At 32.5% G+C, this 17,286-nt stretch overlaps 1 protein-coding gene across 2 annotated transcripts in view; it reads right to left on the bottom strand.

Annotated features, from left to right (window-relative positions):
- Positions 1–746: 746 nt before the first annotated feature.
- Positions 747–17,286, bottom strand: part of CalpC (calpain C) — a 61,234-nt gene continuing 44,694 nt past the window's right edge. The window contains exons 4-11 of one of the 2 annotated variants that reach the window (XM_077446353.1): positions 5,033–5,285; positions 4,542–4,725; positions 4,385–4,459; positions 3,723–4,065; positions 2,929–3,488; positions 1,808–2,072; positions 1,662–1,720; positions 747–1,585 (exon numbers count right to left, since the gene is read on the bottom strand). In XM_077446353.1, coding sequence (XP_077302479.1) covers positions 1,559–1,585; positions 1,662–1,720; positions 1,808–2,072; positions 2,929–3,488; positions 3,723–4,065; positions 4,385–4,459; positions 4,542–4,725; positions 5,033–5,285 — 1,766 coding nt within the window. In that variant the 3' untranslated portion in view covers positions 747–1,558. The remainder of the gene's footprint in view (positions 1,586–1,661; positions 1,721–1,807; positions 2,073–2,928; positions 3,489–3,722; positions 4,066–4,384; positions 4,460–4,541; positions 4,726–5,032; positions 5,286–17,286) is intronic. The other variant, XM_077446354.1, reaches the window with a different exon arrangement.

The raw sequence follows: 17,286 nt of genomic DNA, 5'->3' as shown, positions 1-17,286 counted from the left end.
CTTAATATATTTTTTTAAATTATTTTACTACTGATTTTATTGATAAAAATTTGTGAAAATTAAAAAAAAAGTTAAAATTCTCATTTTTTTAAAATATAATACACCCCCCCCCCCCCCCCTAGAAAGTCATTTCTTATTAGTCAAAAAAGCTGAAATGACGCCCCTGATTCAGTGCAATTCAGTGCATTTTTCCAGGAACCGTATTTAAGTCTGTAATACAATATGTGAAACATTGCTACAATTTTTAACATAGACATGCAAACACGGCCTCAGCACAGTTACAACATTTATATTTCTTGGACAACATTTATATTTCTTGGACAACATTTATATTTCTAGGACAACATTTATATTTCATGGATTACATTTATATTTCTTGGAAAACATTTATATTTCTAGGACAACATTTATATTTCATGGATTACATTTATATTTCACGGAAAACATTTATATTTCTTGGAAAACATTTATATTTCTTGGAAAACATTTATATTTCATAGACAAATTTAAGATTATAAACTTATTCAATACGAGACATTATATGTAGTCTTACGACATCAATACATATATGTATAATCTATAAATTAAATTGACTTTTATCTTATTTCAAAAATTACATAACTAATATTTAAGGAATCTTTCTTTTGTAACAAATTTTGGTCAAATATAAATATATAAGAAATTAATTTTAACATTGATATAATACAAATAAAATTTTCGAATACAAACAAAAAGCATTTTTTTTTATAATCAAGTTATTTTGCATACAATATTTTTTTCAATCGACTTATAAAGAATAAATAATAAAAAAAAAACATTTGTATACATATGTATATACATATATATTGGATGCGAAACTTGGACATTGAACGCCAGACTGCTGCATAGGGAGCGGTGCTTAAAGAAGTGTGGAACACTGTATGATTGTGCTTAAAGAAGGTGGTTGGTGCAATGGTGAGAGTGAAGAAATTTAAATGGCAATGACAGGTCATGTAGCTAGAAAAACGGATGATGGATGGACGAAAAAAGTGCTCGAATGATACCTGAGAGAATTTAAAAGAGTGCAAGGTAGGTCATGAGGGAGATGGGTGGATGAAATCTGAAAAATGTGTGGGATGAGATGGATGAGAGTTGTTCAAAAAAGTTGACGAATACAAGTGTGCTGGAGAGGTCTTCATGCAGCAGTTGGTGGCGAATGACTGAATGATGATATACATACATATCGCTATTTGCTACGTTAATCTGTCTTCAAATAAATTAAGAATATAGGAAATTGTAAAAATGTTTAAATATTTGTCAGAAAATCAGAAATTAAAAACTTAATATCAATGGCAGTATAACTTTTGGTATTTTTTTTTTTTTAGATGACAATATGTTGAATGAAAATATACTTACATATACATATGTATGTTTATTTTTAATAATAAAATTAACGTCATTTTACACAATAAACTGTCAATTAAACATATTATACATATATCTAACATCTAACACATATTATTTTAATACAATTAAACATTAAAAAGCGGTGGTAAATAATTATCTCGTTCTGTTGTTTTCAACACATCAGAGCCGACTTCAACCACTAAAATTAAATTTATATATTAATATTATTTACCATAATGTATTATAATTATATTATAGCAAAACTATTAACTCACATCTGAAAGACTCAGTTTGATAGTACCATTTTGTAATGGATCTTTCGATTCAAACAGTGCTGAAATAAAAAAATAAACAAGTGATTAATTCAGCAACGAGTATATTATGACATATGAATAAAATGTATTAAAAAAAAAACAATTACCGAACGCCACGTGTAAATGCAGTATCGCCGAAACAAAGTCGCCAAACCTTAAAGTGCCGTCCTTCCTCATGTATTTTAGAATCAACGTCGACAGCACGTCGTTGCTTATTTGGTATCCTAATTCTAAAATGGCATCTCTCAAACGTTCAGCCTTCAGCACTCCGGTTTTCTCTTTTGTATGGTTTTTGAATGCCGTCTGCCAGTGCTTCAAACTGCACATCAAGTCTTTGAAATCGACAAACTTCAATCTGCCACTGCCGGTTCTCTGATTTGATTTCTACGTTAAGGAAAATGGAGACGACAACGACAGGTAGAACTGTCAGTTCGGAAAGCACATAAACTAGTGGTTAGCATATAATGCTTTGAACAGAGTGGTCACGGGATCAAATCCCATTGGTGTCTGCTGGCCAGACCTTGGATTTGTGACTCCAGGTCGGACGTTTCCTATCAGAATTTGCCAATTTATCTGACTTTCATTGAAACGGTTCCAAAAAATTGAGAATTTTAAGTTTTAAGTTTTCGGCAATCTCAAATTTCGCTGAAATATATAAAATGCTAAAAATTTACAAATCTGATTTACAAAATTTATGTCTCTGTGGATTTTAATTTATATGTACATATTTATGTACTTTGTATAATACTGATAATATTTGTATCAAATCGCATTGGGATTACCTTTTAGGCCTTCCTAGTATAAATTAAACATATAATAAAATAAAATATCAGTTAATGGTCTCGATAGTTACAATAAAATGGCTTAAACCTTAATATTCTTTATTCAATTATATGTTAGATGTATTATGAAAATAAAACCCTCGTTAAAATGAAATAATAACAACACATAGTAGCAAAATCAAAAGAGTGTGTGTTAGAAATCTTATGGTAGAAGTGAAATTATTATTACTTCTGTAATGTTACAATTTCTGTTTGTTTTTCCTGACGGTTACACTTCAAAAGAAATGCAAAATAAACAACGATCGCTAGAACAATTACTATTAGAATAGAACTAAGATGAATTGCTAACAAACGTTATTAACAATAAAGTTTTTAAAAATAAATAAAAAAAACAATACCCATTCACCGTAGTATAAACAAATATTATTTTTAGCAAAAAAGGATACATCGAGTGCCAAAACGACTTGACGACAAACTTCCATGGATGCGCAACTCTTGATGTAATCGTTTGGCAAGCATGCGTCCAATAATTCTTGCAGTTCAAAAGCGTTGACAGTTTTGTGTTCGTCGGCGAGCTGCAGAAACACAGCCTCGTATTGCACGAAACTCTTGGCATCGACCTGAGCTGGGGCTTTGATCACGGCTGACTTCAGAAACATGGGACTTATGTCCAAAAACTTGAACTTCAAAGGTTTTGTCGAAAAGACCCGTAGGGTGAATCCAGACTCGTCGGCCGGCTCGAAAGTAGTCGGCAATATAACAAAATCGCCTTGATCGAATAGACATCTGTGACTGACTTGTCGACTGTTTGTATACTGCGAATTCATGAGCGACTTTTTCTTCTTGAAGAAAGGTTTTTGAATGGTCTCCACGCAATTTTTCGGCAGAGCGTAAGCACTGAATCCAATCACCTTGGGTTCCATTATACTGTGCTGGTTCAACGATATTACCAACTCCTCCGTTTCCTGCAGGATAACTTGGATCTGCGGGTTCATGTGAAACGTGTCTGCAACAATATTGACAACGATGTAAAATCTTAAATGTTTTATCTTATAGTTTATAGATGTCATCAATCATTATGAATTATTTCTCAAAAAATATGATCCGGACTACTGAAGAGCAGTAGCAAACTATTCAAATTATAGATACAGTTGGAGACACTAGCACATAATCAATAGCTTTACTAGTACAATCAAACCATATAGTTAAAGAAAATACATTAAATTAAAACACAATGAACCTGGATTATTTCTGCATCCGCCGGCTGAAACACCTTTCCTCCAAGCTCCTTGGTGTATTTTCATTTGCCAAGTGTTCTTGCTCTGCAAAGACGGTTCATCACGACTCGTCTCCTTGTCCAAGTGTACAACTTCAAGGTGAGTAAACGTTTTAATGAAATCCGAATACGAAATCCAAAATTCTCCATCTTCCATGTTCTTGATGTCCAGCCTGTCGCGCTCCTCTTGCGACAAATCATCCCATTCACTAGAATCGTTACTCCAAGATCCGACACATTCAGATCCTGGTCCAATTGGATTTCTAAGCTTAACTAATTGAACTATTTCGCCATTGAACGTCTCCACCTGTAAATGTCAAATTTGAAATATATGTATATAAAGAAAACTTACACAGTTTAATAATAAAATTAACTAAACTAGGTCAATATCACGGTAACACAACTGTAAATAGAATTAGAACATCTATGATAAAATTTTATACAGTTTCTTTGATAAATTAGCACCCATCACTAACCAAGTCATTAGAATGATAACAATGAATCTATTTCAATTATCATAGACATTGTGATTTCGCCATTTATTAAACTTAAAAAGTAGTATCTACAAATCAAATCAAAATACATTCATCTAATCACAGACATATAATATTATTATGTTTATTTACCTTTTCAATTGCATACAATCTATAATTGCAACCAATTTGAATGCCATTCGCAAGTTTTTCTACCTGCGCCCGAACCTAAAATACCATCAAGTTTATTTTAGTATAATTAATATTACTTTATTTAAAAATAAAAGTCACAAGTTATCCATTTCATCACCGTTTGCGTTGAGTTATGAACGATGCACGTTATTATACTGGTCATTTCCAACAATTTACTAAGAAGACGTCCACTAGCAGTGGAATCCTGACGTATAGCTATACTCTCTGTGATACCACCGGTCAAGTCAGCCAATCCATCCAAAAGAGTTCCATATTTGAGAGCCTCGTAAGAGCCGTGCAATCTAAAAAACACACATACAAATCAATAGTATCAAATTTAAATATTGAAAAAACAATGTAAACTTTGAATTCAATGCACAATTCTTTATATTTTCCAGGATATCTTCTGCATAATGGATTATTCCATTTTAAAAATAGACAGCATATAATAATATGTAGCAAATCTGTTTAGGCCTAAAAATAAATTGACGGAGAAGCTGTCTAGAAGTACATTGAAATTGTATAGTGAAATCTTTACAAATAATTTATTGCAAGTCATTAATAACACTTGTTGGTGCTATATTTATATATTGAAACCGATTGGAATACTTTGCGTAGGCTTTTTCGAGCAGTCCCGGCCAAAATTGATCAGAATGAGCAGGGTGTAGGAAAGCGAGCTTCCCGGACACAGTTGGCAGCCTGTCGTCGACCAAGACTTCAACCCATTCTCCGCACCACCATAGTCTGAATCTGAAGACACCAGCATGCTTGTCGCCGAACCCTTGATCCGCTGGAACGACCCGGTAGAATAGACCCTTGCTCAGATATAACACGCCCAAACAAGAAACGAACCACCTATCTCCTGGAACAAAGATGCAAACAGCCACACGACAATAATATATATGTATATTACAACCATAAGATTTTTCACATTAAGTGTAAACAGTGTTGTCATGCAGAGGATTTCCAAGCGTTTCCGGAAACTTTTTAGGCAAAATTTAATATTTTAGAAAGCTTGTTTAATGTTAAATGTTTCGATAAATGAACATTTGCTTGTCAGCAACATATTTATGAATTATTACAGGCAATAGGATATACTACATATATAATATATTTGTATTTTTGAAAAATGAAATTCGAATTAAATAGTATGTAATATGCTCTCGAGTCTTAAATTGCAGATTTAGATTTTGAATGTTACCTTGTTCATTTATTACTCCCAAAATAACTTGTGATGTAGCAAGATAGGTATTTACCCACTTTTTAACACTGTAGGTAATTAAGACGTTGGGCAACCCTTAGGTTACATAATGTTTAAAAAACGATCATCAATAAATAATGGTATTGATCTACAAATGGATTAAAAAGAAAAATACTACCGTCAACTTTTAATTGTGATCATAGCTAAATTATTAGCAAAAATAAGTTGAGCATTTCACGGACAAAGAAAGAGAAAAGACTGGGCAAAAATAATCAAAAAATAGCTGAAGGAAATTAAAGTTGACTGTTTTTGATATAACATCAGAAATGTAGATATATTTGGACTTCCAAAAAAATTTTTAGTATTAGTCATCATCCCACCATTAAATTAAGACTAGGCCTCACTCTTAAGAAGGCTGGATACCCGATATATATTAAATTGTCCCTATTAATTCAATTCAATTAATATATTATCCCTATTAGCCAGCAGTTTGGCTTAGTGGTAGCGTATATATTTAGCACCACTGAGGTCAAAGGTTCAAGTCCTCGCCACTGCTGGTTAGATTTGGGGGTTTTGTGACTCCAAATCGATCGTTTCTCTATCAGAGTTTGCCAATTTTATCTGATCATTGCTGAAACGGTTCCTGAAAATTGGTATTAGATCTAATCCTGTTGTCACAAAAATCTGCCTGTGTATAATTTGTAATAATTATACACAGTAATCTGAAATCTATAGATATCTCTATAGACATCTCTATAATTTCGTATTTATTATATGTATAAAAATTGTATACAAAATAAAATCTAAAAATAATCCATAGATGTCTCTATGATTATTATTTCTGATTAATTGTTATATGCTATATATTCTGATTGTAAATGTATGTATTACTGTATTTCTGATTTCTGATTGTTTATGTATTCTGTATTTCGTTAACGTACACCCGTCGCATTGGAGCAAATCTGTAATGGCGAGTGTATATTGATTTGTAACAATAAAATAAAATAAAATAAAATAAACAAGCTTCAGTAAAAAAAAAAATCATAATGCAATGGACAATTTAAAAATTTCTAATCTTTCTTTATATGGTTGTCAATTGTATCATAATTATTGGAATAAAGTTGGAAGATAATTTAAAAACAAAAAAAAAATGTTTTTAAACTACAGTACGTTTTAGAAGACGTCTTTGTCGAAAACCCAATTCCTATTCCCTATTATTATATTCCTATCTACAGCGTGTTTTATCGTATGCTTAACAGGGAGCTGAATGAGGTTGATCTATTCGGTATTTCCTTACGTCAATTCAGGACTGCCATCAGGACAGTCTTGACTGATTGATCCATAGCCATCAGCATAGCTCGGACGTTAAGCTTCTGCTTACCGTCAAGAAGGTGCCGGGTTCTATCCCTGAATGAAAATGAATTTTTCAGAGTATGCTGTTGGTCAGACCTGGATTTGTGACTCCAGGTTGATCGTTTCCTATCAGAGTTTGCCAATTTTCTCTGATTTCATTGTTGAAACGGTTCCCGGAAAAAAAAAATTGGCTAAAAATCCTTCCTACCTACTATGTCACCACTATTTGAAAAATTTGATTGATGTACAATAAAAATTTATGTACAATTCATAGATGTCTCGTTAATTTGCGAGTTTTTTCAGTGTCTCGCAATTCAACAACTTATAATAAAAATGCTGTATTTGTATTTGTAATTGGCCAGGAAGGCGCATTGGGATTTACCTGTAAGGCCTTCCTGGTATATATGTAAAATAAAAAAATAAAAATAAATAAATAAAAATTTGTATTTATATTCGGTGCTACTTAAGTATGCGGTCTACCTTCACATATCTACTTTAGTATGCGATCTACCTTCACGTTTTTACTTTAATATGGGGTCTCACTGTCTCAGTTCTCGCGTGTAACACCGAGACTGAATAATACCGACCCTAACAACCTAATCTTTAATGAATAGGGCCAACCTTAACTTAACCTAACCTATCCTGACCCTTAAATAAATAGATGTTGACTGCTAAAATATGTTTTTTTTTTTTTTATTTCATCAATATTTTCACAAAATAAAACATATCTTAGCAGCCAACACCTATTTATTTAAAGGTCAGGATAGATTAGGTTAAGTTAAGGTTCACCCTATACATTTAAGATTTGGTTAAGAGATATGTATGTATCTGTTGATCATTATGGGGCGGCAGGAAAAAACAAAAATTGTAATTAACATTTCGTTGCTACGATACAAATACAAAAAAATTGTCGACTGCGATTCAAAGGTAGATCGCATGCTAAGGTAGCACCATATATTCTTTGTCCAATTATATTATATCGCTTTATGTTTATCCAATTATATGATATCATTCAATTTGTCACTGATGCTACATTATTTTTTAAGCTTTTTTAAGCCCCAATTTACTGAGTAAGATTGGTTTCAGGATCCCAGATAGGTATTATAGACATGTTGGACTCTTTTCAAAACCAATTCCCTAAAATATTCCTATCTACAGCGTGTTTATCGTATGCTTAACGGGGAGCTAAGTGAGGTTGATCTATTCGGTATTTGCTTACATCAATTCTGGACTGCCATCAGGAGAGTCTTGATTGATTGATCCATTTCTATTATACATATATTCTTTATCCAATTATATTATATCACTTTATGTTTAATTATGCATTTTCCTATTTAGTCATATTTTATTATTTTCTTTAACATTTGTTTGTCTACATTTTCTTCTTTTCATTTGTTTGTATATATACTAGCGGTCTCCGTGACGAGCCAGAATGTTAAATTACAGAAAACACAAATATCGGAAGGCAAAGATCGAATGTGCGCGCGCAGAATAAGGGAGGAAAAGCCTGTTCCTCTTGTTCCTGTTGTACCCTGCTCGCGCAAATTAAGTGAGTATGTACCGTTTATCATGCACCCTTTTTTTTTGATCTTTCGACTTAAGATCTTTCGATTTTCGATCTTTGCCTTCCGATATTTGCGTTTTCTGTAATTTAACATTCTGTCTCGTCACGTAAACCCCACAAATACACCCACTTGTTCAAAAAGACAAAGTAAAAGCTTTCATTAAAAAATTAAAGTTATGGAAATCAAATTTACAAAAGAATGGGTTGGATAGGTTTTCACTTTCCAAAGATTTCTGGGCCACAGCCAATATTGAAGCAAGTAAAAATATTTTTACCGACCACTTGGATGTTTTAGTGCTGCATTTTTCCAATTATTTCAAAGACCTTGATTTCTCAAAGTTTTTGTGGATACAGAATCCATTTAACTACAATGAAGAAGCTGACAACCATCGAAAAATAAAAATTGATAGCTCACTAAAACAAAAGTTTCAAAATGAAACCATAATTAAATTTTGGATGAATCCTAGTGGAGAGTATGAATCTTTGTATTGCAAAGAAATACAAGTGCTGCTACCGTTCGTAACGTATTATTTATGCGAAACGGGCTTTTCGGCACTAGCTGCAATGAAAACCAAATATCGAGCCAGGTTAATAGTCGAAAAGGAGTTACGAGTGGCACTCTCCATATTGCCCCCAAGATTTGATAAACTTTGTGCAAATAAACAACAAGATCCTTCGCATTCAATTTTGATGTGTTAGATGTAGTTTAATTAGTAATTTAATATAAAAATAAATATATGTACGTGTTCGTATAAATTTATGTTATAGCAAAACCTTTTTATTATTCTGTCTATTGTAGAGTTCAGTATTTTATTTTTAAATAAAGGTTTAATATTTAAAACGTGTCTATATTATTATATATATTAAAAAATAAAAGGTAGTGAGGCGCGGAAAAAAATGTTTTCTTTAGGGAGGCGTAGTAGCATAAAGTTTGGAAACCGCTGACGTAGATCCATGTACTAAATATATTATGTATTTTGTAAAAATCTATAATTGGGCTCAGATGTTATTTTGTTATGTTTATTCTTTATTTGTATGAATTTCTACATCTGAGGCCTGTTGATTTTTCAATAAATAAATTAATAAATCAGCCCGTTGTTATGGAAGTAGGATGGCACCGTAGGCCCACAATGTCATTAAAAACACCCCCGGAGATCCGGGTTTTCGGGATTTTTTTGTACTGTAACTTGACAGTGTAGATTGGACAGGTCGCAGTCTATTTTGGGTTAAGATTGGCTGTCGGATCAGGGCAGATAATGGAAGTGTGTCACAGGAAGTCAATCTGAGCCACTTGACCACGGGCGCGCGCCGTTGAATAAGCCACGAGGCCGACTTTCTCCACACAAGAGTGGCAAACTAGTTCCACTATGGTGGCCAGCTGCTGTCTTGCCCACATTAAAAATGCAAATCCAAATTAAAAACTAACTTCCAGTGCAGATTTTGACTCGATAGTCTCCCCGCCACTTCTCCGCAACGAATACAATAATATGCCACTATTATAGAAATTCAACCGTTGCCACAAGACTCGTGTCACTACAATACGATATGCTAGTAGTAGTTCAATCTTGATTCAAATCGTGTTTTCATATCACTAATACGTATTTTATTTTTACTCTATCTATGTACGTAGTAACAATAGATGAAGGTTTATGATCATGCGAAAAGTCGAACTTGAGACTTTGACTGGTTCGAACTCAGAATCGATCATTGATCACGTTTTCATGATCTACATAGAAAAAATGCGTGTATGTCAGTTCTATCGAACCGAAACTTAATATCGGTTACTGAAATTCCTATCGAAATTACATATATTTTTTTCAAATTTTTAAGTTGACTGGAAATCGTACCTCCCCTTATAAGTGTCCTCTTTTTTTTTTAAAGTTTTTGAATTCAATTATCACCCAAACCGCTAACTGAATCGTACTGAAATTGTTTTACATGTAATTGAAATTATAAATTTTATAACTGAACTGGAAGTAGTACTTTTACTCTAGAGAGTCGAGGTATTTTATGTTTTTCGCAAAAACATTTTGGTTTATTGAACTGAATTTCATAACTAAAATATCTAAAAGTTTAAGCTTAATACCAAGTTATGTATAAAATTTGGTACCAAGTTATGTGTATTATATCTTCTAGTTGTAATATATTTTAATCAGTTGGAATATATTCCATGTAACTTGGCACTAACTACCGTTATAGTTTAAGTGTATTTTCAGTTTCAATGAAATAACAATATATAAACTATGAGTGAAGTAAAAATATGTATATATGAGAGATAATGATAATCTATAATGCAATGCTACAATAACGCATGCAATTCCCGTTCCCGTTTCTCGATGTGTTTCGATAAGTGAATGCTTCAGTTTCAAATTAATACTTAATAATCAAATTAAATTACAGTAATGATAATTTTTCGGAAAAACGCAGGTGGTGAACACATTTGTAATTATTCAATTGTTTGTTTATTCTTCTCTAACAACGCAAGTGGCGACGCGAATACATTTGAAATTATTGCGTTGCAATGCCACTCATTCCTGTTTTCCCGTTCTCGTTCCCGTGTTTGGGCATTTTTTTTCACAGAAACCATCGCGGGCATACACACAATAACTCACGTAAGTTTCATCGTAATCCGTTGAATGGTTTAGGAATGACAGACCCTTTCATATTTTAGGATATTTAAGTCTCAAATGTGGATATATAATGTATTTGTATATTTTTATTGTTAGACGTAGGAATATATACTGAATCGTTAGCGAAGTGAAACATAGAAAAGCCTTGTAATAAAAATTGGCAAGCTCTGATAAAAAACGATCGACCAGGAGTCGTAAACCAAGGTCTGGTGGGACTCGGACCCGTGACCACTCTGCTCGAAAGCATAGTATGCCAACCACTAGTCCATGCCGCTAGTATATTTTGACTTGTTGGAATAAGTGTATTCCATCTAACTGGTACCAACTACTATTACAGTTGAAGTGTATTTTCAGTTGTAATATGTATATTTTGACTAGTTGGAATATGTTCATATATTCCACCTAACTGGTGCCAACTACCGTTACAGTTGAAGTGTATTTTCAGTTGTAATATGTTTTGACTAATTGGAATATATTGACTAGTTGGAATATGTGTATTCCATCTAACTGGTACCAGCTACTATTACAGTTGAAGTGTATTTTCAGTTGTAATATGTTTTGACTAATTGGAATATAGTGACTAGTTCGAATATGTATATTCCATCTAACTGGTGCCAACTACTGTTACAATTGAAGTGTATTTTCAGTTGTAATATGTTTTGACTAGTTGGAATATGTACATATATTCCACCTAACTGGTGCCAACTACCGTTACAGTTGAAGTGTATTTTCAGTTGTAATATGTTTTGACTAATTGGAATATAGTGACTAGTTCGAATATGTATATTCCATCTAACTGGTGCCAACTACTGTTACAATTGAAGTGTATTTTCAGTTGTAATATGTTTTGACTAGTTGGAATATGTATATTCCATCTAACTGGTGCCAACTACCGTTACAGTTGAAGTGTATTTTCAGTTGTAATATGTTTTGACTAATTGGAATATAGTGACTAGTTCGAATATGTATATTCCATCTAACTGGTGCCAACTACTGTTACAATTGAAGTGTATTTTCAGTTGTAATATGTTTTGACTAGTTGGAATATGTATATTCCATCTAACTGGTGCCAACTACCGTTACAGTTGAAGTGTATTTTCAGTTGTAATATATTTTGACTAATTGGAATATATTTCGTCCAACCCACGTAAGTTGATTCATACGGTCAAAATATATTACAACTGAAAATACACTTCAACTCTAAGTTGGTACCAGGCTAGACGGACAGGTTAGGTTTTCGTGAAAACGTCACTCCACTAGTAAATTGAATTGGAAAGTCACATTTTTGTTTTGAACACATTCTTAGAGCTATCGTTATAACACTCATTACCTTTATTCGTAAAACATTAGAACTGTCAAAAATCAACTTTTATATTATAACTAGCGCACATTGTTGAAAGTATATTTGCGCTTGTAGAGCTACATATAATTGACTAGTTGAATTGTATTCGAATATGAATGACCTGAAACGCCAGTTGGAATATATTACAACTGAAGATACACTTCGAGTGTAACATATACGTATTACAATGTAGGTATACAGATATTAATTACAAATCGAAAGCAAATTTATACTTGCAACAATCAATAAATTCAGTCTAACCGAATTTGCTTTAATCGGCCACAACAATCAAAATAAAAATAGCTCATAACTCGTAATCATATCATTGATATAATGCTTTAGTCTGCATATTATGGTCCTTTTTTTAGTCACCAGTCCAATTCATACAATAGTTTTCGTGCGTTTCGCTTCCCTCTATCTTTTTTCGTGATTAAACTGAAAATTTTACTATTTTTTAAATTTATTTTGCGACATTGTGTGTTTGATTGAGCTCACCCTTCTGCCTACTTCGCACGCGAAAGTGTGAGAAGCTCGCATTTTACAGTTACCGAGCGATTTGGCCGAATTGAAAGGTTCGAAGTTTAGAACAATAACTTGTTAAAAGGTATATGCCAGTAGAGCGCATTACTGACGCAATGGCGTGTATCTTAAAATAAGTTTCGGTTGGGAAAAAGAGTCATTTTGGAATTCAATTTCAATCGCTTCAAACGATACACATACTACATATACAATGGGTACACACTCAGTGACTGTATATTAAAGATTTCGAGAAACTTGTTGAATGTATTACTTGTTGTGGTGTATTTTTGAACTATTGGAAGTAGAATATTTGCGAGAAAAGATTAAATTTAAATAAAATAGTAGCCCATTCTTAGAAATCAATGGGGAACCTGAATCTTAAATGTTCAATTGTTAATTTAATTTCCCCCGAAACTATTAGATGATTGCATCATTTCATGCTCATTTTCTGTTAAAAAGAGTTATGTTTTTATTTTATTTTACATAGGCCAGTTGATTTGTCAATAAATTAATAAATAACTATCTGATTAATTTAGCGGTAAGTACTTTATTTTAATTATTTCTTGTAATTCTCTTCCTGACCAAATATACATACGTATACTTTTCATTATATTTTTCGGTTTATTCATTAAATACGTTTTTGAGCTCTTTTTCCTATTATCAATTAACATTAGAATAATATAGTACTATGATTACTAACCAAATTAATTTAAAATTGTAAAATAGAAAATGATCAGAAGATCAGTAGCTATTAAAATAGATATAAGATGTATTGTGAACATAATTTCGTAATAATAAAAAGCATTTAAAAATCAAATCAAATTAATACGTGACTTAAAATTTAAGTTTTATTTTGATTTTTAAACGATTTTTATTGTTCATATATTATATTTACATTCAATTATTTACTTATTTTCAATCTACACCGGAAAGGTCTAATAGGTAACCACAAAACTACAAAATTCTATAATAATAATGTATTTGTATTTGTTAATTATACGTTTTATATCACCTTCTACAATATTTTTCCAGAATTGTATAATGAAACAAAATAAAAAATAAATAAAATTTCAATTTAAAATCTGGAAGTCTTTGTTTTTGATTTTGGACCTGGATCCGTTAGATTTTCAAAATATATATGACCTGAATCCGTTGGGTGTTGAAAACCCGAGTTTTCAGAAACCCTAATTGCAGCAGCGTTGGCAAATGAAGGAGTGCCAAGGGCGCTCCATGCGAGGGGCGCCGAAGGCTCCCCTAGCCTATTTTATTTTATTTTTTTAATAAATAATAATAAATCTAAAAATAACACTCGGATACGAGATGGTGTTCAAAATCGAAACTAATGGAAGCAGTTCACGATCAGTATGAGGACATATGTATGTACATACATACATATGTACTTTTAGTTTTAAGCATTATAAAATACGATCATAATTTTGCTAATTCACATTCACTTGCGAAATTTTCAAATGTAAAATTATAAATTTCTTGAATTTGTAAATCTGTGGAATCTCATACTTGTTAAATGAAATAAGGTTAAAATTGCACTTCAGCAGAAAGAACAGAATATTTAGAGATCATCGTTATTAATGCAGGGGCTCGATAATAATTTTAGGAATTTTCGAGAAAATAGTTTATGTAAAAGTTACTGAACATTGCACTAAATTGAATTATAAAAAATATCTAAGTACAATATTATAAAAAATAAATAAGTAGTATAAATTTTGATAAAAGAATAACAGACTTTGCTAACGCCAAATTCACGGAAAATTGGTCTTTAGTTTTTTGTATCCGTAATAATTAATGGTTTTGGCTATTTGCAGGTACTATATCTGCGAATTATTAGCTATTTCCAGGTACTATATCTCCGAATTATTGGCTATTTGCAGGTACTATATCTGCGACAGGCGCAAACCCTTCTGCACATGCGCATGAACTTATAACCCGATTATAATTTCTTACATTTAATGTATGCTAGACTTGTTTAATCAATCGTTCATTATACATGAGGCAAATAAATATCGCACGTTATTATAATAGATTTATATCATTTATGTAGGTATTATACGTTGTATATGATATTAATTTTCTAACAATTAATAATATTAACTAATTTGGATTATATTTTTTACTCTACGTCACTTAACGAGTTCGAACCATAGATCTAGAATATACTAGATATGGCATTACAACAAATTTTGTTGGAGATCTTGTCGCCACTAACTGAGGGATGCGGGGGGAAGTTGGAGAAAAAAAAGGTTTTTTTCCCTACGACGCAGAGGTCGGCGTTTTTTTCACTTCCCCCTGCTAGTTAAACCCCCCGCACCCCTCAGTTAGTGACGAAAAGATGAAAAGATCTCCGCATATCTATCGACAAGATATCCGCAATCGACCGTTCCTACTTAGAAGCTACTAACCTACTGAGAGAAAAGTGTGCATGCGCCATGTATTTTGCATGCGCCAAAAGGGAGAACGGTATAAACCGTGAGGGCGGATCTATGTATTATACATCTATGGTTCGAACTAAATATTAAGAGGTTTAAAATAAAATTTTAACAGTAAACACGCTGACAGTGACAGTTCACGCACATGCGCAGAAGGCTTTGCACATTTGCAAGATATAGTACCTGCAAATAGACAATAATTCACAGATATGTATAGTACCTGCAAATAGCCACAACCATAATTAATAGTTAAGTTGTTAAAAATGTTATTGGTTACCGGTCAAGACAGCTACATATATGATTTTAGATAAAGAAAAATTTATTTGAAACAACCATTTATAAAAATTAAAATAAATGATAAACAAACGACAAAAAAATTAAAACCACGAAATTTTAATTGTGTTTTAAGTGCACTGATTCTGATATTTATTGCGAAATTGTCAATGTGAAAAAATTAATTTAAATATTTCAATAAATGTGTATTTTTTAAATGTACTGAAAAAATATTAAAGGGGCGCCAAATTTGATATTTGTCAAGGGCGCCATAAACATCGCTAAGCCTCTGACTACATATGTATGTATTGAAAGAATTTTCATTTGGAAACCGTTGCAGCGGAAATTGGATAACACCATAGACTGTATTAAACACCAAATGCTCAAAACCTTACAAAATACAGTTACCATTTGATACATGCGTACACAAAATCGTCTTCCATCGAAACAGATGACGACTAACTGTACAGCATTTTACATGGCAGTCATGTCGTACCCAAAATATACTATTACTATGATATACTTTAACTGTTTACACACAGTAGGTATCGCTTGCAATGCATAAATACACATACACGTACGTACATACATATGATACACGTGAAGAGGTGAAAAATTAATGCGGTCACGACGAATACCAAAGAAAGTGGGCGTACAAGTTGCCGAAACAACTTTCGATCAATATGAACGTAAACACCACAAAAGTACCCTTCTTGGACGATGACATCACGAGAATGGCATGCCACTCATCGCCATCAGACCACTGTCTTATTTACATTTCGCCATAGCTTCAAAACATTTAAAACGGTGACATTTTCGCATGTCATCAATGGCGCGGCGCGCCCATTGCAAAATACACACACACACATGAAAAGCAAACTTCTTTATTCGAATACAAAAATATATATAGACAAGAGTGAAAGAGAAACCTCAGCAACACTTGAAAAAAAACGATATGCAAATATGTCGAACAATGAGAGAGTATTTTGAGTGATTGAACGTGTCAAACCGTACGAGTACGGTCGTACTCCTCAAAGGTTTAAAACACACACTACAAGACGCAATCATGTGAAAACGCAAACGCACGCATTTACTACAAGAATGCGTACAACATAACAATAAAAACAATGAAAATCAAGGCAGTGCATAAATGTATTCGCATTGAAAGAAACGCTCCAGCAACAAACAAAAAAAAATCATACATATATACAGATGATGCAAAAGTCATACGCTGCTACATATACATACATAGACTGAACTTGTCTTATAAACATACATATCAAAATAACCTGTTGATTTACGAAGGCCCACCCCCACTCTACTAGAAAGACGCGCTCACTAGCCTTTGCATACGTTTTCTGAGGAGTGGGGGTGGGACTTCGTATATTAACACACACATATATATATATATACGCATGTACAAAATATAAGCATAGCTGGCAAACTTAATAATGGAAACGTATGTAGATGCTGTTTTGGTTTTTTTTAGCAAAAATTTGCTGACTTTGATGCAAAATATCAATCTTATAATCGATCC

Source organism: Arctopsyche grandis, chromosome 2 (genome assembly GCF_051622035.1).
Source record: "Arctopsyche grandis isolate Sample6627 chromosome 2, ASM5162203v2, whole genome shotgun sequence".
In the NCBI taxonomy this organism is placed as follows: domain Eukaryota; kingdom Metazoa; phylum Arthropoda; class Insecta; order Trichoptera; family Hydropsychidae; genus Arctopsyche; species Arctopsyche grandis.
This window is presented reverse-complemented; position numbering and strand designations above follow the sequence as displayed.